Source organism: Phlebotomus argentipes, unplaced genomic scaffold (assembly GCF_947086385.1).
Source record: "Phlebotomus argentipes unplaced genomic scaffold, Phlebotomus argentipes genome assembly contig_5, whole genome shotgun sequence".
Taxonomy (NCBI): Eukaryota; Metazoa; Arthropoda; class Insecta; order Diptera; family Psychodidae; genus Phlebotomus; species Phlebotomus argentipes.
Window position 1 is genome coordinate 11,902,702 of NW_026776165.1, and position 23,558 is coordinate 11,926,259.

Genomic DNA, 23,558 nt, shown 5'->3' on the forward strand with positions numbered 1-23,558 from the left:
TGGCTTCTAGTGATTTCCTTGGGGCAGCAGCCTGCGCGCTGGCAGCACGAGCGAGGAGTGCCAGTGGCGTGGTGGGAAATCGAGTGTCCGTCAGTTGGAGTTGGGACTTTGTGTGAGCTTGTGGTGCTTCGCTAGCACTCTGCGTGGCATGTGAAGAGAAACAGAAGAGGACTTGCTTCCAAAACACTCCTGAACAAGAACATCGTCAGCCCTTTAGTCGAAAAACGCTTGTGATGCAGTGCGTGACGTCTCTGGTGCAGTGAATTTGGAACAGAACACAGAGAGAGAGAGAGAGACTCAAGATGCCAGACTCTGAGAAGGACATCGTGACGAAGGAGTGGCTGCAGGCGGAGCTGCGGGCTGCCACGCGGGATCTCATCATCCTGGACTGTCGCAGCTCAAATCTCTATGCGGAGTGTCACATCCGTTCGGCTGTGAACTTCTCCATTCCCAGCATCATGCTGAGACGCCTCGCGGCTGGCAAGATCGACATCACGTCCACGATCAAGTGTCGCATCCTCAAGCAGAGGATCACGAATGGATACAAGGAGGGCATCTTCGTGCTGTATCACGACGCGATGGACGCAACAAATGACACAATTAATGTGTTGCATCGACGACTCAAACAAGATGGCTGCCATGTTGTGTGTCTCGAGGGTGAGTCCAAAAATGCTCTATCTCTTTGCATTCGCCGTGCGCGCCCCCCTGCGCGGCTCCACAGCCCCCCAGCCATCCCGCGGACAGTCAGGCACGTCAGGGTGTCATTCCGCGAGGACTGTGCCCCGTTACTGTCCAGAATTGGGCGCTTTTGGGCGTCTCGAGAGGCGCTGGAGTGGTGACCTTCTCACGCACACCAACACACACACTCACGCAGAGCACTTTGCTTTCGTGTTGGGTGAAAACCGTTGAAACGTGAGAGAGTCGAAGAGACTTTGCGGAATGCGGTGATTTATTGAGATTTGCGGAAATTAGTTAATTACACCTGTAATTCTTATCAGTTATGTGCGGAAAGAAGAGTGGCAATATTACGATTTCACTCGAGTGTTAAAGAAATATTGTTTCTAAACACATTTAACATGGATTTTGTGTCTAATTTTTACTCCTTTTATCTGCTTTTCGATCCATTCTTGGACAATTATTTAAGCTTCCATGATTTGCGTCTTAATTACATAGACCTCTAAAGCAAAATCTTCTGATTGTCCCCTAAATTTCTCAGAAGTCTTGGCCTTTAGTTCGTTGCACTGTGTCTCTGGAAAAAGTTGAGGAATATAAGAATGTATGATTCTGGAGGGTTATTTAGTAATCCGTGGAATCAAATATATATTTTTGCATGAATTTATTTCAGGTTTATACATGTGCAAGTCTTCATATCTGTTAAACTCCTTGTTGTTTCCTAAGAACATTGGCTAGACCAATTGAGCAAAAAAGGCTCCTAATTAGTATAATGAAGAATTGCGTTCCGAAGAACAGGTGTACTGGCGAAAGAGAGAGAGAGACAGCGATTCATTGATATCGCGGAGTTGTTTATGAATGAGTTGCCGATTATAGTTATCAGTTCATTGAGATACAATCGAGCTTTTATGCAGGAGTTTCTTCGCCAGTGTGTATATATCTGGGAATATTCCACACTTTGCACTCTCGCCGCAATGATCAAATCCTCGTGCGTTGATTGTTGGATTGTTTTTTAGGTCAGAGTGAGCATTTTAAATGGTTAATTGATTAATAAATTGTTCACACCGGAAATGCTGGTTAATCGAGCGTCTCCACGACAAATCAATTAATTTCCCATTCAGTCGCTACAAAGTGTTTCACTTTGCGGGAAAGTTTATAAGACAGAGAAGATTCTTCTTGGCGGTTCAAAAGGTCATATACTTTCAATTCAATTCATATTGTTGAATATATGCTTTCTCTGACGCGCTGACCTCTTCGTCGTGTGTTATGCCATCTCTTAACTCTCAACTTCCTCTCTGCATTTGACTCGCTTGTTGCGCGCGACTCTCTGTGAGACAGAAATCTCCATTGCAACGCGACTCTGCATTTTGCATTGAGATTCCAGTAATGAGATCACACTAAAATGGTCATATTTTGAGAATCGTTCGAACGACTCGCTATTCATGGGAAACACCGAAAATGTTAAAAACTTTGCACGCGAGTGAAAAGAGGGAGACTTTGGAAAAATATTGATAGAATTCAATGATTTGAGTGGATTTTTTCGGAATACTTATAGAGGCATTTCGTGTTTGTGTGTGTGTGTGAGGCGGCAAATTGATTGTGTGGGCAAAAAGCGACAGATTATGAATGAAAAGTGACGCGTTCTGTGGTGTGTAGTTTATTTGAATCAACCCAAACATTTACACGGGATACACAAAGCCAGACTTGTGAGTGGAGAAGAGTAATGAATTGCACGAGGCGATTCAGTATGGAAATGTGCGGCGTTGCGATTCACCAAGAATGCCTCATTCATCCTATGCGCCTTTTCCGCTTTGGAAATGAGATGCAAGAGCTTTTGCTATTCAAAATTGCCATCAAGGGTGAGGCACTCGAGTGGAAGTTTCACTATAATGCGACTATGAAGAGAGAATGGAAAAATATTCAGTTCTTATCGAATGAAAATGCTGTCATTCTTAAATGTGTGATGAATTTGTAATGGAATTACTGGGAAATGATAAATAATAATATTTGTCAAATTGCATATAAAATAGATCGATTTTTTGTCGTTGTGAGAATCAAAGCGGAGAAAAAATGGACAGAACTGGCAAATGGGCGGGGCATGAGAGTGGGCGTGGTGTCTGCAGATTAGAGTGATTTTCAGACATTCCCATAGACAACTTATCTTGTCAATGAACAGCGAACAGCACTGTTTCTCTTCCAGGGAAGAAAAAAAAATTGCGGCATGTTTGAGTGCAATTAAAGGTCTCTCTATACTCTTATACATATATAGTACATTACACAGAGATTATGAATGGGAATGAAAGATGTTACGTCTTCTTAATTCTCCATTCCCGCATGTATGCTTTGGGTAGTTTTATAGCTGAAAAGTTTTCCAACATTACAACAGCTAGAGAATTCTCCTCTTTTTTTCTATCGCGATCGCGCGATGGTTTTCTTCAAAAGAATTTCATGTGTGAAATTCCACGAAGAATGAGAATTGACGACAAGAATATGAATGAGAGAAAAGCTGAACTGTGTGTGCGAATGAGAGGGCAATAATAAAAGTTATGGTGTTGTTTAACCGATTGAAGACGCTACTTCCTGTTATTCAGATTCTCTCTCTCCATCTCGTGTGTGTCTGTTTTTTCTCCCTCTCTCTCTTCTCTTTTCTGTACGTAAAAATTTTTTTTCCGTCAATTTGTGATGTTTGAGACTCTTTTTACGATGACTCTCGCGGCCGCCCATGAAAAAGTGTGTTTGTTTGTTCTTTCTCACTTGTTTTCAATCCCGCGTGCGGGTTAATTTTTTTTTATACATATTTGAGGGAAAAGGGAAAAATCAATTTTGAAATTTCCAACTTTAGTGCGTTTTTGGTGAAAAAAAAAACACTTGATTTTTCACTGAGAATTTCCTACTATTTTTGGACTCTGACACAAATGGAGAGACACACTTCGGAAATAGTCTCTGGATGTCACCTTGTGGCTGTCCAAAAAAGCGGGTCATTTGCCTCCAAAACAGTGAAGGTCGCGTTGAATGGTGGTGTTGGAAAAGGAATCCACACGCCAGTCACACGGATTCGTCGAAAAAAAAAGAAAAATCATTCGATTTTTTTGTTCATGCGGTATTTTTAAAAGTAAATGAAATATGTATTATGTAAAATGGATTTTTTTGAAGAAACCGCGCGCACTGGTTTTGTGAAAGGAGAAGAAGAATGTGTCAGAGGAGAAAAATTCAATGAATGGCGTATATTGTGATGGAGTTCTTTGATGGCTTGCTGTATTTACATTTATAATATCAATGACATGAGGTGGTCAGTGAAGATTTTCTGTTATATTTTCAATTAGCAAATTGTGAGATGGTTTCGCGGTGCTGTTTTTTTTTCTCTCGCTCTCTTTGAGCTGTGTGTTGTGTGTTGAGAAGAGAGCAAATTGCGGGTCTCTTTCGCACTCTATTTGTCACTTCCCGGACGGAAGATGAATAAACTGTGATGGTGCAAAATTCAATGGAAATTCAATGTGTGTAAATAGAGAATTTCCTCTGTAATGCTACCTTTTTTTGCGCCACCATAAACGTTGTCGTGTCTCATCTATTTTGAATATATATACATAACTTTTGCATATTGTCAGCTTTGTCACACGATATTTCGTTTTATCGTGTTTATGTGTTTTTTTTTGGCCAAATTGCAAGAAAAATTATTATCTCTAGTGGCTGATGAGAGAGAGAGAGAGATTATGTGTGTGATTTGAAAGTATAGAAGAAGAGAGAATGTGCCTCATTTCCTTGTGTACCTTTATTATTATTATTTCGTCTTTGCCCCGTGCAAAAGGCATTCTCTTTCACCTGAAAAAAGATGAAGAAGAAGGAGGAAAAAAGCAAAAATGCCATGTCGATGAATATGTGGGAGTTTTTGCTCTGTTGTAATTTCTGTAATGAGAAGCAAAGTGAGAGAAAGAGAGAGAGAGAGAGAGAGAGAGGAGTTTATTCATGCTTCCACGTTATAAGAAAATTCATTTGCCTTCCGCCCCACTCGTAGTCGCGCTGGGAGAATGTGTCTCTGGTTTTCATTCATGAATTGTATGTGCTGTGTTGGTCGCGCTCTTCTGAATGATGTGTGTCTCTCTGTCGATGTGTGGCTGAAATGTTGTGTTGGGTAAATCGATATGATATGAGGCCACATTATATGACATTTTATGGAAATGAGAATAACTCTTTCATTCAACCCCACTTTCTGCATTGATTGAAAGTGAAGGAAAATGCTTGTGTATTAATAATATTCTTCTGGTAGGCATTTATTAAGAGTTGCGATGATAATGATGGAATACGCGTCGAAATTCATTGATTTCCATCTGTCGCGCTCTGCCTGGAGGGCTTGAGACACATCGACGACGACGTCGAGGTTTAATTTTTGGTGTGAAGAGACAATTGAGTGGGCAAACAGTGCATTTCTCAGAAAAACTGTTGAATCGTTATTAATTGATCTCCGCCCTCTATCCCATTCTCAGCTCTCGTTCTTTTTTCTTCTGCATCTCACAACAGTCTTTTCATCATACCAACAGCCACAATTCTTTTCAATTATTATCCTCTCTCTCACTCGGCAATGTTTGTTGGAGAGTAATCAACAAAAATGCTCCCCATTTGCACTGCGAAAGAGTGATCTCATCATGTGTGCGGATTTTTTCTCCTTTCAACTCCATTCGCAATACAGTTTTCCGCACAGTAGAGTTGTCAGTGACATAGATTAGAGATATTCTTTATTTATTTTACATTCATTACACAATAATTTATTTTATGGGAATGTAATGAAGAATTGTAATTATTGCATATTAAAAATTTTCTATTATCAATAGAATAGTCTTTATTATTAATAGAAAAAAGTCATTTTGATAATTTTTTATTCGTAATAAACCAAAAACTGCCCTCCAAATGCACTTTTGTGAATATTCTATTCGCGAAAAATCACTTATTTAAGTAGAAACTTTTCACCTTATTTGTATTTTTAACACAAATTGAAAAAGTAAAAAATTAGATTTTTTTAACAACACAAAACATATACAAGAGAATGTAAAAACAATTTTCGGGTGAAAAAAATGCATGTTTGATATTAAAAATTTACTAAGAATTTCATGCGGTAATCAGCGTACTTGTATTGCAAGAATACAATAATTCACGATGACTGCGAGGAAATACAAAGCTGAGGAATGCGCAAAAGGCGGAAAAAATGGCCTAAGAATTAGCAATACACATGAGATGGCTTCATTCATTATAGAGTTGTTCAGGAAATTTCGCAGACTAGAAAATGTCATCCATGGACAGGTGATTATGAGACGCAACAAGGCATTAGCGATTTTAGCAGTAGAGGCGCAAAAAGAATCCGAATGAACGATTTGGCTGTGAAAATGGAAGTTTCATGTCGCTCATTTTGGGTTGAGATGATGTGTGTGCGTGTGTTTCTGGCGTGGATGTTGAATTAATGTGGATTTCATTATGAGCATCGCCAGAGCAACAATTGGAGCCATTTTTAATTCATTTCATGTTTCTGCTGGCCCAAGGCGCTTTTTTCCCTTGAAATTGCGCACGGCGTGTATGATATGGGGTGAGGCAGAAGAGGTGGTGTGCTTTTGCGTGTGGCGGAGGGAGAGAGGGAAAAGAGTCCGGGCTGTGAGTTGAAAAGTGCGCAAAACGCATTCAATTTTTGCGTGGGCGGGTTCATGACCTTCATGCAAGATCACAAACAACCATGTAAGGGATTCGCAATGCGAGAAGAGAGCATTTTTGTTAAATGTTTAAATAATTTCACCATCTCTCTTTCTCTCTCGCTTCGGCTCACAGTCAAAACCACACTGCTCTTCATTAGCATCCACCTAGTCAGTATAAAATGTGCGGAATCAGGTGCAAAAGTGGCTCCTTTCTTGCTATACCTCTGATGACTTGGCTTTGGTGCGAACATTTGCGTTCTAGAGTCGGTTTTACTTTTATCCAAATCAAGTGATGGCGGCGCTAGCGACACACGATGCAGCCATCTTTGATTTTTAGACTCTTCGTATTATCATTTTTTAGTCAGATAAATATCGCGTGAAAGCTTAATTCTGTACTTAAAGCACATTGAAATATAGTGACATTACATATTAATTTAGCTCTTAAGTTTCATCACCTAAATTTAATATTGACGTCAGCGTATGGAAATTCTTGATGGAATATCTTTGCTGCTGAATTGACAGTGAAAAGGCATGATGATGAATAAGAGATTGAAATTGTGTTCCGTCATCGATCCTTCATTCTCTCATTTTACTGAAGTGTCTGGCGTGTGTTGGCTTCAAGGCATGGGCACACTTCTTTGGTCTTCAAAGAAAACCCATGAAAATTAATTACAGTCTCTGTAATATCTGCACAGGGTCTTGTCATATTTATATTTTCCTCTGTGAAAACGATGTCACAGGTATGGACACACAGACAGTTTGGGTCGGACTTTCTGCGAATGCTGCGTGTGTTTTTAATGGCAGAAAAGGTAGAAAGGTTGACAGAGAGTGTAGAGGAAGAGACTGGGAAATTACGTCAAAATTGTACTGCGGGAAAAGGTCACACAGGAGCGATTGGGGCGAGATTTGAGGCAATTTCCTCCGTGTGGGCACCCTTTGCATTGGATTGTGGGGGTGTGTATTTGTGCGTGTATACGAAATTGATGACGCTGTGAATTAAGAGCGTCTGCCGAGGGTGAAGCAATGACGACGCAGTGAAATCTTCCCTCGCACGTTCACCAAATTTACAGAGGGGGTGAGAAGAGAGCCTTCGTCGTCGCATATTTATCAGTGTCGACATGCCAAAAGCGCGTCGCCCACGCTCTCGTCCTCCGCTCTTTCATCCGTTACATAAAAGCCTTCTCTCCTTGCTATAGATTTTTCCACTTGTGTGGGGGCGTCCGGCTTCTCTTTTTCACCTCTCTTTCTCTCTCTCGCTATCTCCCATCTTCACCCCAAAACTCTGTGCTGATCCCCAATTGCAATTGTGTTGTGGGAAAACAGAGACACATCAAATGTGTTTGAAGTGTTGATTTCCGGGCGAAGACAAAATTGTCGACTTTTGTGATTGTGATAATAATTCACCTATGAAATTGCACTGGTCAAAAGGATTGAAGGGAGGATTTTGGTAATTAATTTCTCTCTTCCAATTAAGGAATATATAAAAGTGTAGCGCAGGTTAATTTTCTCCTACTTGAAATATTAATTTTAAGCCTCTACATATTTATTGCGTTGCTCTGCATCTTTTCACTCTCTCTCTCTCTCTCTCTCTCACGATGGCGAAGAGGGTATTTGTGTTGCATTCTCCGGAAGCTGAAATTGCATCTCCAATGCAATTTATGGTACTTTTCTCGATATCCTTTTCAGGGATAAAATATGGGGGAGGATATTAAATTATAAGTCAATTTCCCGGATATTGAGAATATTGGAAATTCTCAGTGTTCTATTAGTGTTTCACAAACACACTTTTCAGGAAAAGTTCTGTAAAAATTTCCGGTTCTTTGATGATACATTCTTTCTTGACTGTTTAGTCACAACAAGCTGGAAAATGAAGTATTTTCAGGGTGTCTTAAAATGTTTAAAGCTGAAATTTTATCAATGACAGAGATTGAGAAGGCATAATTTACACTGGATCTCATAATCAACATTGCAAATTTGCATGCTTTTTGAGGACAGAGTGTACAATTGTGGATCAACGTGTTCAAATGCTAATAGCATTAATTTAATGTCAATTGACAAGGATCAAATATCCTCTCCACAGTTGCAATTGCATTTGCAGTTCAGATAATAATCCATAATCAATGCTTGTGTGGATGCTTTTGTGCGCCTTTGAGAGCCTGTGAGGATGAGAAGGTGTCCGTGAGAACATGTGAGTGGCGAGGTGATGATGGTCAGCGTGATTATTTGGCACACCAGCCGGGGATGAGTGATGATGTAATAGCGCTGCTTTTGCGAGGGTGTCTCTCTCGTGTCATCTCAGTTGCGCTCATGTGCCATTCCCAGTGGAGCACCTTATTGATTTTTCTCTCTCTCTCTCTCGGCAGAGAACTTCATGAATGAATGAAATGTAGAACAAGAAGTTGGGCGCAAAAAAGAGCCCTGTCGCTGAGGCATCTGCGCTACTACTTGGCGTGGGTGTTTAAAGGTAGATGGCAGAGGAGTGAGAGAGAAAGGAGTCGCTCCTAATGCGATTCCACGGCGTCTGTGTGTGCCTTTCTTGCGTGTGTGGGACGCAATTGTGTGTTTTTTGGGGAGTCAAGAGATGATGATAAAGATTGAGGAATCCTCTGTCATTTCCCTCTTGATAGAGAGGGAGAGAGAGAGAGAGAGAGAGAGTGGGCGCTTTTGGCTCTTCTCATAATAAAGTTCCGATGTGCAGAATGGAAGGGAAATTATTCTGCTGATGAGAGAAGAAGTGAAATATTTTAGGTAGTTTGAGCTTTAATAATAATCACTGGAGCACATAAGAGACAATTCTCAGCAATTGATTTGTTTCCACACATGTGCCATTCAATTAAAGACGTCCAATATACATATGTACCTTTGAGACTCCCTTTGGGCTGCAAGGACGTGCCCACGTTTTCCTGCGAATCGCTCAAAATAGCCGCTGAATTGAATCCCACAATTCTCAGCATGTAAACCATATCAATATATGTTTTTCCCCTGAGGAAGTTCTTTGTATTTATTTACAAAAGCAAGTAACATAGAATAACAGCGCTTCTGTTGTGTGTTCGCCCACAGAGTCCTTCGCGAGCTTCAGGTCCTCCTTTCCGGAGTGGTGCGAGGAGTCAATGGACGGGAATGTGGACGCGAAGATGGCACACGGCGGACAGACGCCGGCGGAGCAGCTAATGGGACTGAGGTAAGTGTGTGTCCATATCGCTGAAATTGCAGCCACTCTCATGCACGTCCTTGCAGATCCCTTCGCATTTCCACACCACAATCAGATTCAGCGTGCAGCAGCTCGGCCGAGTCATCGGACTGCGAGAGTTCCACTCTGTCGCACAGCATCGCGTCTTCTGGGGCGCCGGTGGAGATCCTGCCGGGACTCTTTCTCGGCAATGCACAGCACAGCGAGGACTCGAGGGCGCTGCAGAAGTACAACATTCGCGTAAGTCTAAATCAGACCTCAGTTTGATCTCAGGGATTGTGGTGGAAATTGCATTTTCATTTCAACATTTGATCGATGATAGAATATCTAAATTGAATCCGTCAAGAATGGTCAGTGACAACAACCTGTTGTCAGTTCTGCAACTCATAACTCTAAATCACTAATTGCTGGCATTTTCCTCTCTTTGATTCACGCAGTACGTGCTGAACGTGACGCCGGACCTGCCGAATGTGTTCGAGGGCTCGGGCGGCATCCAGTATCTGCAGATCCCCATCACGGATCACTGGAGTCAGGACGTGGCCGTGTACTTTCCCACGGCGATTCAGTTCATCGAGGAGGCGCGCACCAAGGGTGCCGCCGTCCTGGTGCACTGCCTGGCCGGCGTGTCGCGCTCCGTCACAGTGACACTGGCCTATCTCATGCACGCGCGCTCGCTGTGTCTGAACGACGCCTTCTCGCTGGTGCGCTCGCGCAAGCCGGACGTGTCACCCAACTTCCACTTCATGGAGCAGCTGCACTCGTTCGAGCGTCAGCTCAAGTGTCGCCCCGCCGATCCGCCGCCGCCGCCGGCCGTCCGTGCGCGCGCCACCAAGTACTCGTGCGCGTGCGCCGAGGTGGAGTGCAAGTGCATGCAGACGGACTTTCTGGCCACCGCCACCGGCGTGAGCCCAGATTCGGGCATTGAGTTCGATCGCTGGACGCCCGGCGACACGGAGACGCCCAAATGAGGGCGGCTCGTGGGGAAGAGCTTCGTGTTGCCCACCAGCGTCGAGGATGCTGAGGAGACGACGACGGCCGCCGAGTGAAGTCTCTGCCCACGAGATGTGGGCCCATCGCCGGCGGCCGGGGCGACGGCCGAACGGGGCTCTTTGCCTGCGGGACACATAGATGACATATATGCCAAAACAGCGACGACGGAATCGCCTCGGTGGAGTGGACAAAGTCGAGGAGAGAGAGAGAGATATTGTGGCCGAAAATTGTGTACAATTTGAGCGAAAGAATGTGTTTAAAATCACTTGCAATTTTCCATTTATCGTAGTTCGCTGAACTTCTAGGTTTTCCTCGAGAGAAAAATGTTGTTTTTAAATTCTCTTTTCCACATTATGTGGAGGACTAATTTGAGTGAGACTTTGTGAGTGAAAAACATCCAAGAAGATACAAGTTTAACAGAATTAAACATTTGCGTTTTACAATAGAGAGCGCAATTGTGGATTTTGAGGCGATAAGAAACACTATATATGGCACTAAAGTTAAATATGAGGATAGATAAAGTGTTCTCCTTAAAATTATTGATAGAAAACTCTGCAGAATCTTTTGATTAAATTTCACACTGATATTTGGCAAGTCATCATTTATTCTTTGGTCTGAATATATCTTTTTTAATTCTCCTTTTTGACTCATAATCTCACAATAATTGTCCTAAAAATTCATAAGACGTTCAAGAACTGCTTCAATATCTCAAAGGGTTCAAGAAGGACTACAGATTTGGCCATATTATGTCTCCCTTGCGCACAATAGAGAGAGAGAGGAAGAGAGAAAGAGAGCTACTTAAAGAGCGCGCCAAATCTCAGACGATTCCGCTGTGCTGGAAGAATATCTACAATTAGACACGCATTAGAAGTGGACACATATATAATTTCTTCGGCAGCTTGAGAGGATGTTGTGTTGTTGATTGTTGATTTGTGTAATGAGAGTTGATTTGAGAAAATAATACACTAATATTTAAAATATTTGTGAAATATTGCTGAACATTTCAGCGGATTTCTTTCTAAAAAAAAAAGTAAATAAACAAATCAAGATATAAATATCTAAATATATTATTAGAGAGAAAATGGAGAAGTTATGGAAAAAATATTGATGAAACTAATAATATTCATGGTGTAAATTTTATGATATTTTGAAATTAATGTATAAATTACATCAAAGATGCAATATTTTCCTTTCTTTTATTCAATATTAAATCTTTGTAACTCCGTTGTGGATATTTAACAAAAGAGAAGAGACGAAGAAGAAAAATAACTAAGAATAAGAACATGAAAAACCTCATTGAAGAACACGAGATTCTAAAAAAAAAAACAGCAGCACTTAAACTTAGATGCAGTAAAAGCTTAGAGAAGCTTTTCGATATGAAGAAGAAGAATAAAAAAAAAACATGAGAAACAATTTGTCTAATTCCAAAGAAAAGTTCTCATAATGTGCATTTTTTTAAACATAATTGTAAAAATATAGCCAAAGTTGTTCTCTTTACACCATAAATTTCATTCCATACGAAAAACACAAGTGTTGGAATCGAAGAATGAAATAACAATAAAAATTGCCTCCAAAACATTCCTGAAAATTTCAAACACCAGCGATAGTAAGATAACATTTTTTTGCAAAAATAAGAAGAATAAGGAAAAACATTTATAGAAACACTGTTTGCATTTATATGGTGAACAAGGTTTCCAAACTTCCATAGAACTGTAAAAAAAAATCACGAATTGAGAGAACTTATTCTCAAGAGAAAAAAAAAACATTTACATAATAATTACACTTTCCTAGAAAAAAATGCAGAGAAGGAATATAAAACATATATATATTTTTGGATAAAAATATGATGAAATATTAAAGAATTCCACATTGTATTTTTGTAATAAACGAGCCAATATTTCTTATTCCCACAGAGAAAAAAAAAATTAAACAGTGAAGAACAAAATTTGTGTAAAACTCAGCTTGATGAAGAAATAAAAGGATTAAGCATTAGACATTAAAATGACATAAATTCTAATAAATGCATTTCCTAATAAGTATATAAAAATAATGATATATAATTAAATGGAAGGTTTTTTGCAGTCGCCAAAGTTGTTTAATTCCTCTTTTCACTACTGTATTAAAAGCGCAGAGTTTACATCCAAGAGCAAGAGAGTAAGACACGTGAGAGATTGAGAAATTATGTAAAGGAAAGAAAAACATATAAATATATATATATTACTGTAATTGACAAAGTGAATAAACACACAGTGTATTAATAAAGGATATAAAGAAAAAAAACACATGTAAAAATGATATTTGCCATGGGAGAAGCCAAGATTTCCGGGGGGGCGGGAAGGGATTGTAAAAGTCAGAAGCGAGAGGAATAAAAAGATGAGCAAATTTGCAAGTTTGTGAGATATTTTCCCCTCGAATCCATGCGCCTGAACATGGGCAAAATGCGGCGCCGGCGAAGCTGTCTTTGGCCAGAAATGTTGTGAGCAGAGATCATCAAGTCCTCGGTAGTATAGTGGTCAGTATCCCCGCCTGTCACGCGGGAGACCGGGGTTCGATTCCCCGCCGGGGAGAGGATCTTTTTTATCCCCCCTTTTATATCCGTTTTGTTCAGATATTGCAAATATACTTACTTACAATATCTAAACGCAAGTAAAATTTCTTTTCTTTACAATTTATTCGCTTTTTCAAAGTGAAACAAGAGGAATTAAAATGTTACTAAATTAAATCAATTCTGGGTAAACAGATTTATTGCAATGTACGCTGCCTTTATTGGCACAAGTGCGAAAATGAGTGTGGAAATCTCTCAAGGCGCTCAGCTTATAAATTTTGCAATTCCTCCAGAATCGCCACAAGTGATTATATCAATTCATCTGGGTGGTCATGATTAGACAATGGATTTTACCACTTTGCCTGTTCGTTCTCCACATTCCCTTCAGTGCCGCCAAATCATGCACAATTCGTGTCCCAGAAGACATTCCTCACGATGGCGAACCGATTTATCTCAACCCAGATGAATCAGGCTTCAGGATCACCGGAAAGGTGACTAAGATCGAGTCTCTGTCTGTCTTCTGTCCCGGCAGGACGATCGAGAGTGTTCCTTGCCAGCGCGATGGACACTCTCTGTTGGTGGCACAGAAGAAGTGCAAAGGAAGGATTCTGAGTGAATTGCTGGACACGAGAGAAAAGTGCGGGAAATCCGGAACGCTGATTGAGATTGGTTTCCAATTACCCTCGAAGCATTTCTACTCGATCTACAGCTCGTGCTTCGACAGGAAGAGTCTTAGCCCACTCTACACGCATCACGTGCTGAACGGAAAGGGTGTGAAATGTGAGTCAACTCAAAGTCATTTGTGCAAAATCCCATCGCATTCTTCACACTTCCAGACCGCATTCAAATCAAATCAAATACATGGCGCTTTTCCATTCAGCACCTCAAGAGGATTTAAGATATGCTGAATTCGCGCGCACTTTGCAGATCGCGTGAAGCAGCCCAGAAAAACATTCCGCGAGGGCAAAGGCGTCTACATCGGCGTCAACATGGATGAGCTGTACAAAGGTCAGCTGGAGCGCTTCCGGAAGCTCTTCGGCGCCAAGCAGCAATTCGTCCTGTCGTCCAAAACGTCGCAGCTCTTCCTGTCGCGCGGCCACTTGAGTCCCGAGGCGGACTTCACCTTCGGCACGGAGCAGCACGCCAGCGAGATGTACGTGAACACGGCGCCGCAGTTCCAGAGCTTCAACGCCGGCAATTGGCTGCGCGTGGAGAGCCGCGTGCGCGCCCTGGCCAACGCACTGCAGGACGATCTGCATGTGTTCACGGGTGTCCTGGACGTGCTGCAGCTGGCCAACCGCAAGGTCTTTCTGGGCAACGGTGTCGTGCCCGTGCCGGCGCTGTTCTGGAAGGCCGTGTTCCACGTCAAAACCTCCGCGGCGATCGTCTTCGTGGGCGCTAACAATCCGCACGCAGAGAACGGTGCTCCGTCTGTCTGCAAGGATGTCTGTGCGGAGGCAGGATTCGCGGAGAATAGTTTCTCCAACTCCACTCTGGGCATCACCATCTGCTGCGCCCTCAAGAACTTCGTGAAGCAGTCCAAAGTCGTCCTGCCCAGAGACATTGAAGGCCGAAAGATGCAGCATTTCACCAAATTGCTCACATCCGCCGAAGGGAGAAACGGCAATTAAGCAACAAGGATTTCTTTCTAAATATGTTGCTGAGTCCACAATTTTCTCCAATTCGGCATTTGATGGAAAATATGTGATAAAGTCTGGAATTGAGGGAATTAAATGAAAATTCAGGCGATGTTTCAACTTCTCGCCAAGAAGGAAGGCCAGAGTCCTGCGCGTGCTGGCGAATCACGAATTCTTTGAAGGAATTGTTTAATTGCTGTTTCATAGCCGAGACACGAACCGTCTCTCGAATGAGTTCAGTTCGCAGTTTCCTCTTGAAGCGATCACAAAACCTCTGACTTTGACTTTGTAAATCTCTCTCAATTCGTTCTAAAAGACTATTTTACAACTTGTGCCAACAAGCAGTGAACTAGTGTGGCTTCGCGAACGTGGGCATAGGCAGTGAGAGTCCCTCTTTTGACTCGAAAAACGTGTAAGAAAGTGTGATTTCGTCGACCAACTCCATCTTCGGATCCTCACAGAATTCCGGGTCAATGTAGAAGAACACGGGCATGTCCACCTCCTCGTGCGGATTGAGTTGCTGCTCTTCGAAGCAGAAGCACTGAATCTTGTTGAAATACTGGCCAGCTTCGAAGGGAATCACGTTGTACGTGCTGATGCCGATAACGGGATGATTAGTGGGATTCTTTGCCGTGTAGAACGCCAGCGCAGTCTCTCCGGGCGCCACCTACAAAAGTGAGTACTCGCATGAGATTCTGCCACCCCAATTCACTGTCTCACAAGATATTCACCAATATTTCGACTTGCTGTGGCTTGAAATTCCATCGCATTGCCGCTCCGAGATCCGCGTTGAACTTTATCTTGATGATTCTGTCTTCGATTTTCTGCATTTTCTCCACTTTGGAACCATCGTGATTCGTGGCTGTGGTGCCTCCGTAACTGTAGGCCTGGCAGAACATCCTGTACAGAGGCACAGCGGCGTAACTGAGCCCCACCGTCAAAACGCCGGCGGCTGTGAAGTAATACAGCGTCGATCTGAGTCTCTTCTTGACTTCCTGGTTGCCCTGATTCTGGCTCAACAGTCTTATCTGACTCCTCACATTATAGCTACTCTTTCCACACGATCTCCAGAGAATCCTCGAGGGAAACAGCAAGTTTCTCAGCATAATTCTCTAAGCAAAATTGAGCTTTTTCACACGTGCTGGAAAAACGACAAAGGACGATGTTAAGGATGGTGACAGTTGTTGAATTTCATTTCTAGGATGTTTTCTTACTCAAATTCTCTGTACAATTTACGTCATTTGCCTTAAATATTAAATATTTTCACTAAAAACCTCTGTTCTGGGGTTTGTTTTGATTTTTGACACTGACGAGAGCTTTTTCCCAGTCGAACAGTCGTACATTACCAAGAACAATATGCATACAAGCGGCGCTTTTCGTACAAAGCTTCCCGCCAATTTCCGTCTCTAGGAAACGTGTTTATTGGCAACAATCCTTGGCAATCTCAACAAAACCCAGTGAATTTGTGAAAATGGACTTTGACTTGGATGATCCGCTAGATGATATCCTGAAGAGTGATGAAAGTGATAGTTTCTTCGATACAGGAGTGAAGAAGGATGCCGCAGGAGCCAAACCTGCCACACCAGCGAAGAAGGAGGTTCCTGGAAAGGCTAAAATGTCTGATTTATTTGGCATTGGCAAGTCTGAGAGTGTTCCAAGTCAGCCAAAGAAGCCAGAAGCGAGCGCTGCAGTTGAGGCGCCGAGAGTGAAGCCAGAGCCCAGGAAAGAAACACCCAAGAAGACGCCGGAGTTGAAGAGCAAGGTGTCCTTTGACGATGATGCGGATCTGGACTTGGGATTTGATCCGAAGCAACCCAAGGCGAAGACGAATATCTTCGAGGATTTGCTGGGGACGAAGTCTGTCCCGAAAACTCCTCCTGTCCAGCGAGATTCGCGGCCAAAGACAACGCCAATATCTCGCCAGTCGACTTTTGACCAAGGAGACGGAGATCCTGCACCACAAGTGCCAAGTGGGCGGCCCAGAACGGCGGTGAAGACCGGAGGGAATATTCCTGATCCTCTGGGATTGTTTACGGAGAAACCAGAGCCACAAGCAGCGACTGCTAAAAACACCCCAAAAGACTGGTTAGGATTGGGAACAGAGAGTGCTAAGGAAGCTCCTGTGAAGCAGAGCCAGAAAGAGGAGAAAGTCGCTCCACAGCAAACTCAGGAGCAAGTTCAAGTCTTGAGTGGAGAGACAGTTTTGCAGTCCATGCGCCAACAGGAGAGTCAATTGATGCTGGCGGGACAGCTGAAGAATCAGGAGAGATCACTGGTGGAGATTCAGGCTCGTCAGGCGGATCTGTTGCGTCGGCAGGAAGTGCAGTTCTCAGAGTTGATGCAGAAGCAGATGCAGCGACAGAGTGTCCTGGAGGAGAACATCAGGCAGCAGCAGGAGAAGATCAATTCGCACATTGAAGTGCTGATGAATCAACCGGTTTTGGCGGGAATTGCCGTGAAGAGTGAAGAAGCACAGAGGACAGCAGAGACTGTGGAAGTTGTGGAGCTGAAGGCGGATGTGAGGAGATTAGAGCTAGAGAAGTTACGACTTGAGGATTTACTGTCGAATGTGAAGAGTAATCATGAGGAGGAGTTGCTGTTGATGGAGAGAAGTCATAAGAAGCAAATTAGTGTGCTGGAAGAGACTCTACAGAGTCTCGAGAATCGCCTGAAGAGTGAGAATTCCAGTTTGGAGGAGTTTTTCGCCAGGAAATTAGCCAAACTCGAGGAGGAGAAGGTCGGTTTGGTGAGAGAGGCGGAAGAGAAGCTTGATGACATGAAGACAAGCCATCGGGATGCTCTGGCCACGCTGAGGAGTGGCTATGAGAGTGATCTTGAGCACATCAGAGAGGATCACAAGAGGATTGTCGAGAATATAAGGGAGTCAAAGCTGATGGAATTCTCAGTGGTGCAGGAGAATTCCTCCTATCTGCAGCAGCTGAAGACTGCCTCGTCATATCTGGAGACTGCTTCGGGGAACATTGAGACGCTGAGAGAGACAATAGATGAGCGGATCAATGTTGTGACTGCAGAGAAGACGCGCGAACTGGAGGCGAAGGAGAGGAATCTCGAGGAGCAACTGAAGAGAGTGGAAAGGAGTCGTGATTTGGCAGAATCTGAGCGTCTGCGATTGCTAGACATGGTCAATGTGCTCGATGTGAAGCTGACAAAATTGTCCCAGGAGGCGTCGGAGGAGCAGTGGATGATGAAGGAGAAGCTGGCCACGCTGGAAGTCGAGAGGAAGTCCTTTGAGCGCGAGCGGGATCTTGTGCGAGAAGAGCAGAAGCGCCATGAGAGGCGAATTGAGGATCTGAGGATCATGACACAGGAGGAGCACAAGAGGCTGATGTGTCAGGTGGAGGACGAACGGAGGAGGATCGTGGAGGAGCGCATGAAACTGGAGATGATGGAGAAGATCAATCCAGGCAGGAGTTCACGAGCAGAGGTGGAAATTGCCCTGAAAGTGGCAGAAGATGCTGCCAAAGAAATTGACAGGGAGCGAGAGAATCTGATGAAGTTGCAGAGGGAGTGTGATTGTGTGAGGCGGCAGCTGCAGGATCGGGAGAACAGTTTGAGGAGGCGTGAGGTGGATGTGGAGGCGGCACTGAGGACGGCTCAAGCGCGAGAAGCGGCGGCCGAGGGTGCTTTGGAAGGAGCGAAGGCGACGGAAGCGCAGTTGATTCAGAAATACCAGCAATTGTCGCAGAACTCCAAGGATCTCTGTCAGCGGGAGGAGAAACTGTCGCAATCGTGGGAACAGCTGAGCAAGGAGCGATTGGAGATGCAGGCCATGCGGAGGAGCCTGGCGGAATCCAAGTGCAGTCTGTGTCGCTTTGGGCAGACAAATCAGAAGATCGCAGATCTGTTCAGCATGAAGTTGGCGGATCAGTCTGGCAAGATCACAGAAGTGAGGAACTTTACGGAGGAGATTGAGAAGCTGCCGAGTGTGACGGATGACGATCTGCTGAATGCGTCAAAGATGAAGAGTATGTCCAGGAAGAACTTGTAATTTATTTTAACTCTTTTGAATATAAAGCAGTCGATATAAAAAAGGATGTTTTTCAAACATTTTTCTCAAGCTGACGAAGGACAGCGCGTTGCTCAGGTACTCGTCAAATACAGTTCCTGGGAGTCGAACCCAGAGATATGCTACAGTTAAGGAGATTTAGGCGAATGAGAGTACCGACTTCTTGATGATCTCCACGCACTCATCAATTTGCTCCGCGGTCATCACAAGGGGTGGCGCGAAGCGAATGATGTCACCGTGCGTGGGCTTGGCCAGCAGACCGTTGTCTCTGAGTCTCAGACACACTTTCCAGGCGTCGAATGTCTTGTTGATCACGATGGCGTTGAGGAGACCCTTGCCGCGGATCACACTCACGACTTCCTTGGGCAAAACACTGAGGCCCTGACGAAGACGTTCACCCATGATGGCAGCGTTTTCAGCCAGATTCTCCTCCAGCAACACCTGAAGCGCCGACATGGCGACTTTGCATCCCAGCGGATTTCCGCCGTATGTGGATCCGTGCTCGCCAGGCTTGATGGTGAGCATCACTTGGTCATCACAGAGGACAGCGGAGACGGGATACAATCCACCGGAGAGAGCCTTGCCGAGAATCAGGATGTCCGGACGAACGTCCTCATGATCAACAGCCAACATGCGACCAGTCCTGGCGAGGCCAGTTTGTACTTCGTCGGCAATGAAGAGCACGTTGTTTTCCGTGCAGATGCGACGAACGCCCTGGAGATAGCCGTCGTCGGGAACAACAACACCAGCTTCGCCTTGAATGGGCTCCACCATGAAGGCAGCCACATCGGGATCTTGGAGTTTTTCCTAGGGAAGACGCACAAATAAAACGTGCTCTAGCACTTGACCCCAACATCCACTTGTGATACCCATTTGAACTGGTATGTGATCTCATGCTGGTGATCTCGTGCGTATGATAAGGTCAATTGGGGCCCCACCGAAAATTTCCACTCCTCTGATAAGGAGGTGAGGAACAATGACTTACCGCCAGAGTCGCCAAGTCGTTGTATGGCACAATGTCGAAGCCAGGCATGTAAGGTCCGAAGCCCTTGAAGCTGTCTGGGTCCGTGGACGCGGAGATAGCGGACATGGTGCGTCCCCAGAAGTTGCCTTCTGCGAACACGATCTTCGCCTTGTTCTCGGGGATCTTCTTCACGCTGTAGCCCCAGCGCCTGGCCAGTTTGCACGCTGTCTCGCCACCCTCAACACCAGTGTTCATGGGTAGGACCTTGTCGTAGCCGAACAGTCGCGTGACATACTCCTCGTACTCACCCAGGACGTCTGAGTAGAAGGCCCGGGAAGTGAGCGACAGCACCTGAGCCTGCTCCACGAGAGCCTGGATGATCTTGGGATGACTGTGACCCTGATTGACAGCAGAGTAGGCGCTCAGGAAGTCGTAGTAGCGTTTTCCCTCCACATCCCACACATGAACACCTGGAAAATGCCGAAAATAGAAAAATAAACACATGATCTTCGCGACACGCGCGCCCAGACTAACCTTGGCCTCTGCTCAAGGCCACCGGGAGTGGGTGATAGTTGTGCGCCCCGAACTTGTCCTCGCGCTCGAACACTGCCTGGGACGTGAGCTTCCCCTTCTCACTGGGCTTTGCGTTGATCGTGGTCAGGGGAGCGAAGCCAAGGCGCTTGGCGGCACCCAGTCGTCCGATGTGTCTTAGAGTTGCCATGATTCCGGACACAAAAAAATAATTGTGGCAATCAGCAAGTTAATTACGTAGAAAATTGAGCAAGGCTCGAAAAGCTGGTCTGAACGGCACAAGGAACAGATTTCAACTGGTTGCTGGGTTCATTTTTGTGAATTAGCAACAGCTCCGTCGTAATAACAGGGAAGGAGAAGGCAAGGCGAAGCCTTATCACATCGGAAGACAGTGAATTTAATTTCCTATCGATTGATCCAGCTAAGAGTAATGCTGATCTTATTGGAAGAAGATACTTTTGCTTAGATTAGAAAAGATAATGAATTGATCAAAATGAAAGATGGCAGGGTTGTACGATACCGGCGCCTCTACAGTGATTGAAAGTAACGTGAAAACTTGCTTCAAAATCTTTAGACACGCTAGAATTGGCTCTAACTGCAATTATTACGCGTGTTAAGTCATAAATGGGCGGAGCATTCGAATGGGCGGGGCCAAGAACTGCCATGCCAAACTCCTGCCGAAATCAATATACGCGACCAGTCTGTACAGCGATCGGGCACACTTGAGAGAATGCTGAAAAAACGTGAGTTCAGTATTGCTCGTGTATTCGCTATCTGACTGCTCTATCTCAGTCACTCTCAGTACGCATTGGCAAGTGGACTCAGAGTGGACTGGGGGGCTGTTTTCTCACGGAGACATGATAAGGAGAGACTCGTTTGATGTGTTAAAAATAACAATCGCCGCTCGACAGAGTTCAAATTCATCGCATTCCAGGAAAAAGTGGTTGAAAATATATAGTTTGCGCGCAAATTGATAAGCAGAAAAGATGCGAAGAAAGAGAGTTCATGGCATAATAACAGGGTTGATGAGCAGGAAATACTGAGCAAGACACACTTGTTGACCACAGATTCGTATCGATATTTTCTCAAGTGGGGTGGAAAAATTTGCCTTATCGATTTGATTGTGAATTTGAAAAACACTTCCTCAATAAAATACATTATTTATTTCTCCATTATTTCACCCACTCTTGGTTGCGGGATAAAAATAGAATTTTCGCAAGAAAGACAAAAATGAATGCAACGTTATTAGTCAACGTCTCTCTCTTTCTAAAAAAGAAAGAGCTAAAAATAGATATAATATGAAAATGTAATCAAAAGAATTCTCGCATGTTTTTCTTCTTCTTTCACAAAGTGAGATTAGCATCTTCAGCAACAAGTTTAATTCGAATGTTTTTTGAGACAATGCAAAAATGTTTACCACTCTCCTTATCCAATAAATAGCTACGTCTGCGTTCTCTTATCGGCTAAACTCTCTTATAGTTATAGGGTGAGAAAGAAATCAATTAAGTTATAAATCACAAGTTAATGCTTTAGTGATTATTCGATTGGGTGCTCTGCTGCTGGAGGTGATTTCGCGTGAGAGAAGTGCGCAAAAGGTTGTCTTACAATGTACGAGTCATCACAATTTCTTTGTGGAGGAGCAGGCGGTTGTCCGGATGATCACAGGCGACTGCTTCGAAGTCGCTGCTCGGCTTACAAGTCAGTGTAGGATGGAACGGCGGGCGATGCGAGGTCATCAGTCGCGCTCTGCTCGTCGGTGGCAAGTTGCATGAGGGCGAGGGCGCCCAACCACTTCCTGTTCTCGTCCGGGCGCGGCTCCACGCCGCTCTTGCCGGCAATCATGAGGACCGTGGGGCGCATTTGGTTGGGATTCGGCATGGCGGTGGGTGGTGGTGATTCAGTCTGACTCGGGGCGTCTGCCAACGGCTTCGCGAGATCGTCCAGGCACGCGTCGCGCAGCCACTTCTTCTTGGGATAGAATGGCGACACCTCCAGCTCATCGGCGCTCTCCTCACTCACTGGCTCTTGCCAGTTGATCACCTTTGGCTGTGGTCGCGTCTTTGGCGCCACCGGACTGAAGCCCAGTCCGGCATTCATGTCCAGCTCCACCATCAGCCCCTTACGGCTCTTGTATGCGTTTGGCGTCACTGGATACTCAGGCTCCGTCGTGGCCACGTTCTCGTTGTTGTCCTCCTTGGCTGTCTTCCTCTGTGGCGTCTTGCGCGTCGGCGTGCGCTCTTCGCGCTCACTCTTGTATTTCTCCAGCCACTTCTGCACATCGGCGTTCTGCTCAGGATTCGCCATCATCACGTAATTGTCGTCCCGACGGAGCTGGCTGAACACGTGCACCGGACAGTGCCGGTTAGCGTGCGTGAAGCGCATGCCGCAGTTCTGCACGGAGCAGATGAAGGGGCGCTCGCCGGTGTGGAGGCGCTGGTGGGTCTTCAGCTGGCCGCTCTGCGTGAAGCCGCGATTGCAGCCCGGATAGTCACAAATGTAGGGTCGTTCACCTGAAAGCAAAAACCACACAGCATTTTAAAGCCGGCCATTTAAAAGCCTACGAATCTCTTCGTCTGCACTGCTGCACTGGTGTTGAGTGTTGGCCAACAAAGAGTTGAGGCCCTCGAAGAAGAAGACACACGAAAAGCAGAGGAAGAAAAAAACATGGCGGCCTTTAAATATCGCTCTCTTGCGAATGCCATTTAAACGGCGCTCCGCGTCGCGCTCACCTGTGTGCGTCCGAAGGTGGGCGGAGAGGGACTTCTCTCGCGGGAAGACTCTGTTGCAGTAGCGGCACTTGATGGACGAGGGGCTGCGGTTGCCCTCCAGCATCAGCGTCGTCAGGGACTCGGATCTTGGGCGTCCGCGGCGATTCTCGCTGCGCTCGCCGGTGCCGGGCGCTTGGGGGGCGCGGTGGGAACTCACGGGGGTGCTGAGCTGGGACGCGGCCTCGGGGGAGCCGCAGGAGCTGCTGGGGCTCGTGGCAGCGTCTGGCCAGTGAATGCCCTCGCCTGACGGCGCTTCCGTGCACTCGCTGGCGCGCTTCAACCTCTTGGGCGTGTTCACGGACATGTCCTGGCCACTTGGTGCACTCGTGCGGGGATGAATGGGGGCCGCAGATGGATGAAAAGGGTGATTTTGGCGCGGGTCACAACAATACGTCGCCACAGGAGGAAAATAAACGCCATACTAGTGTTGCCAGATGACGCTCATGTGCGCTTGTTCTAAAAAGCTCCCGGCGCTTTGTTGCTCTAACCCGCAAACTTGTTGATTTGCAAGAGTTATATTGAGAGTAGTGCAGAAAGTAAATTTAATTGCGGAATTTAT

General features: G+C 45.0%; 6 protein-coding genes and 1 non-coding gene across 7 annotated transcripts; 4 read left to right on the forward strand and 3 right to left on the reverse strand.

Moving 5' to 3' along the window:
* The first annotated feature begins 48 nt into the window (after window positions 1-48).
* LOC132266172 (dual specificity protein phosphatase Mpk3) lies at window positions 49-12,807 on the forward strand. The gene is made up of 4 exons (XM_059767024.1): window positions 49-657; window positions 9,408-9,528; window positions 9,585-9,777; window positions 9,975-12,807. Exons 1-4 carry the CDS (start codon window positions 303-305, stop codon window positions 10,503-10,505), a joined length of 1,200 nt encoding a protein of 399 aa, XP_059623007.1. The 5' UTR covers window positions 49-302; the 3' UTR covers window positions 10,506-12,807.
* A 215-nt stretch (window positions 12,808-13,022) lies between these two features.
* On the forward strand, window positions 13,023-13,094 carry Trnad-guc (transfer RNA aspartic acid (anticodon GUC)). Its single transcript has one exon. It is a non-coding gene; the product is annotated as a tRNA-Asp (tRNA).
* A 198-nt stretch (window positions 13,095-13,292) lies between these two features.
* LOC132266053 (uncharacterized) lies at window positions 13,293-14,819 on the forward strand. The gene is made up of 2 exons (XM_059766884.1): window positions 13,293-13,852; window positions 14,000-14,819. The coding sequence occupies exons 1-2, from the start codon at window positions 13,405-13,407 to the stop codon at window positions 14,701-14,703; spliced, it is 1,152 nt and encodes a 383-aa protein (XP_059622867.1). The 5' UTR covers window positions 13,293-13,404; the 3' UTR covers window positions 14,704-14,819.
* A 191-nt stretch (window positions 14,820-15,010) lies between these two features.
* LOC132266197 (cytochrome c oxidase assembly protein COX11, mitochondrial) lies at window positions 15,011-16,038 on the reverse strand. Its single transcript, XM_059767050.1, has 3 exons — window positions 15,924-16,038; window positions 15,441-15,850; window positions 15,011-15,376 (listed from the first exon to the last, which is right to left on the reverse strand). Exons 2-3 carry the CDS (start codon window positions 15,813-15,815, stop codon window positions 15,059-15,061), a joined length of 693 nt encoding a protein of 230 aa, XP_059623033.1. The 5' UTR covers window positions 15,816-15,850; window positions 15,924-16,038; the 3' UTR covers window positions 15,011-15,058.
* A 142-nt stretch (window positions 16,039-16,180) lies between these two features.
* Window positions 16,181-18,718, forward strand: LOC132256032 (trichohyalin). Its single transcript, XM_059752211.1, has one exon. It carries the CDS (start codon window positions 16,181-16,183, stop codon window positions 18,716-18,718), a length of 2,538 nt encoding a protein of 845 aa, XP_059608194.1.
* On the reverse strand, window positions 18,701-20,531 carry LOC132255780 (ornithine aminotransferase, mitochondrial). Its single transcript, XM_059751933.1, has 3 exons — window positions 20,235-20,531; window positions 19,722-20,170; window positions 18,701-19,543 (listed from the first exon to the last, which is right to left on the reverse strand). The coding sequence occupies exons 1-3, from the start codon at window positions 20,419-20,421 to the stop codon at window positions 18,875-18,877; spliced, it is 1,305 nt and encodes a 434-aa protein (XP_059607916.1). The 5' UTR covers window positions 20,422-20,531; the 3' UTR covers window positions 18,701-18,874.
* Window positions 20,532-21,579: 1,048 nt separating this feature from the next.
* Window positions 21,580-23,416, reverse strand: LOC132255781 (zinc finger protein 367-like). The gene is made up of 2 exons (XM_059751934.1): window positions 22,961-23,416; window positions 21,580-22,741 (listed from the first exon to the last, which is right to left on the reverse strand). Exons 1-2 carry the CDS (start codon window positions 23,301-23,303, stop codon window positions 21,924-21,926), a joined length of 1,161 nt encoding a protein of 386 aa, XP_059607917.1. The 5' UTR covers window positions 23,304-23,416; the 3' UTR covers window positions 21,580-21,923.
* Window positions 23,417-23,558: the final 142 nt, after the last annotated feature.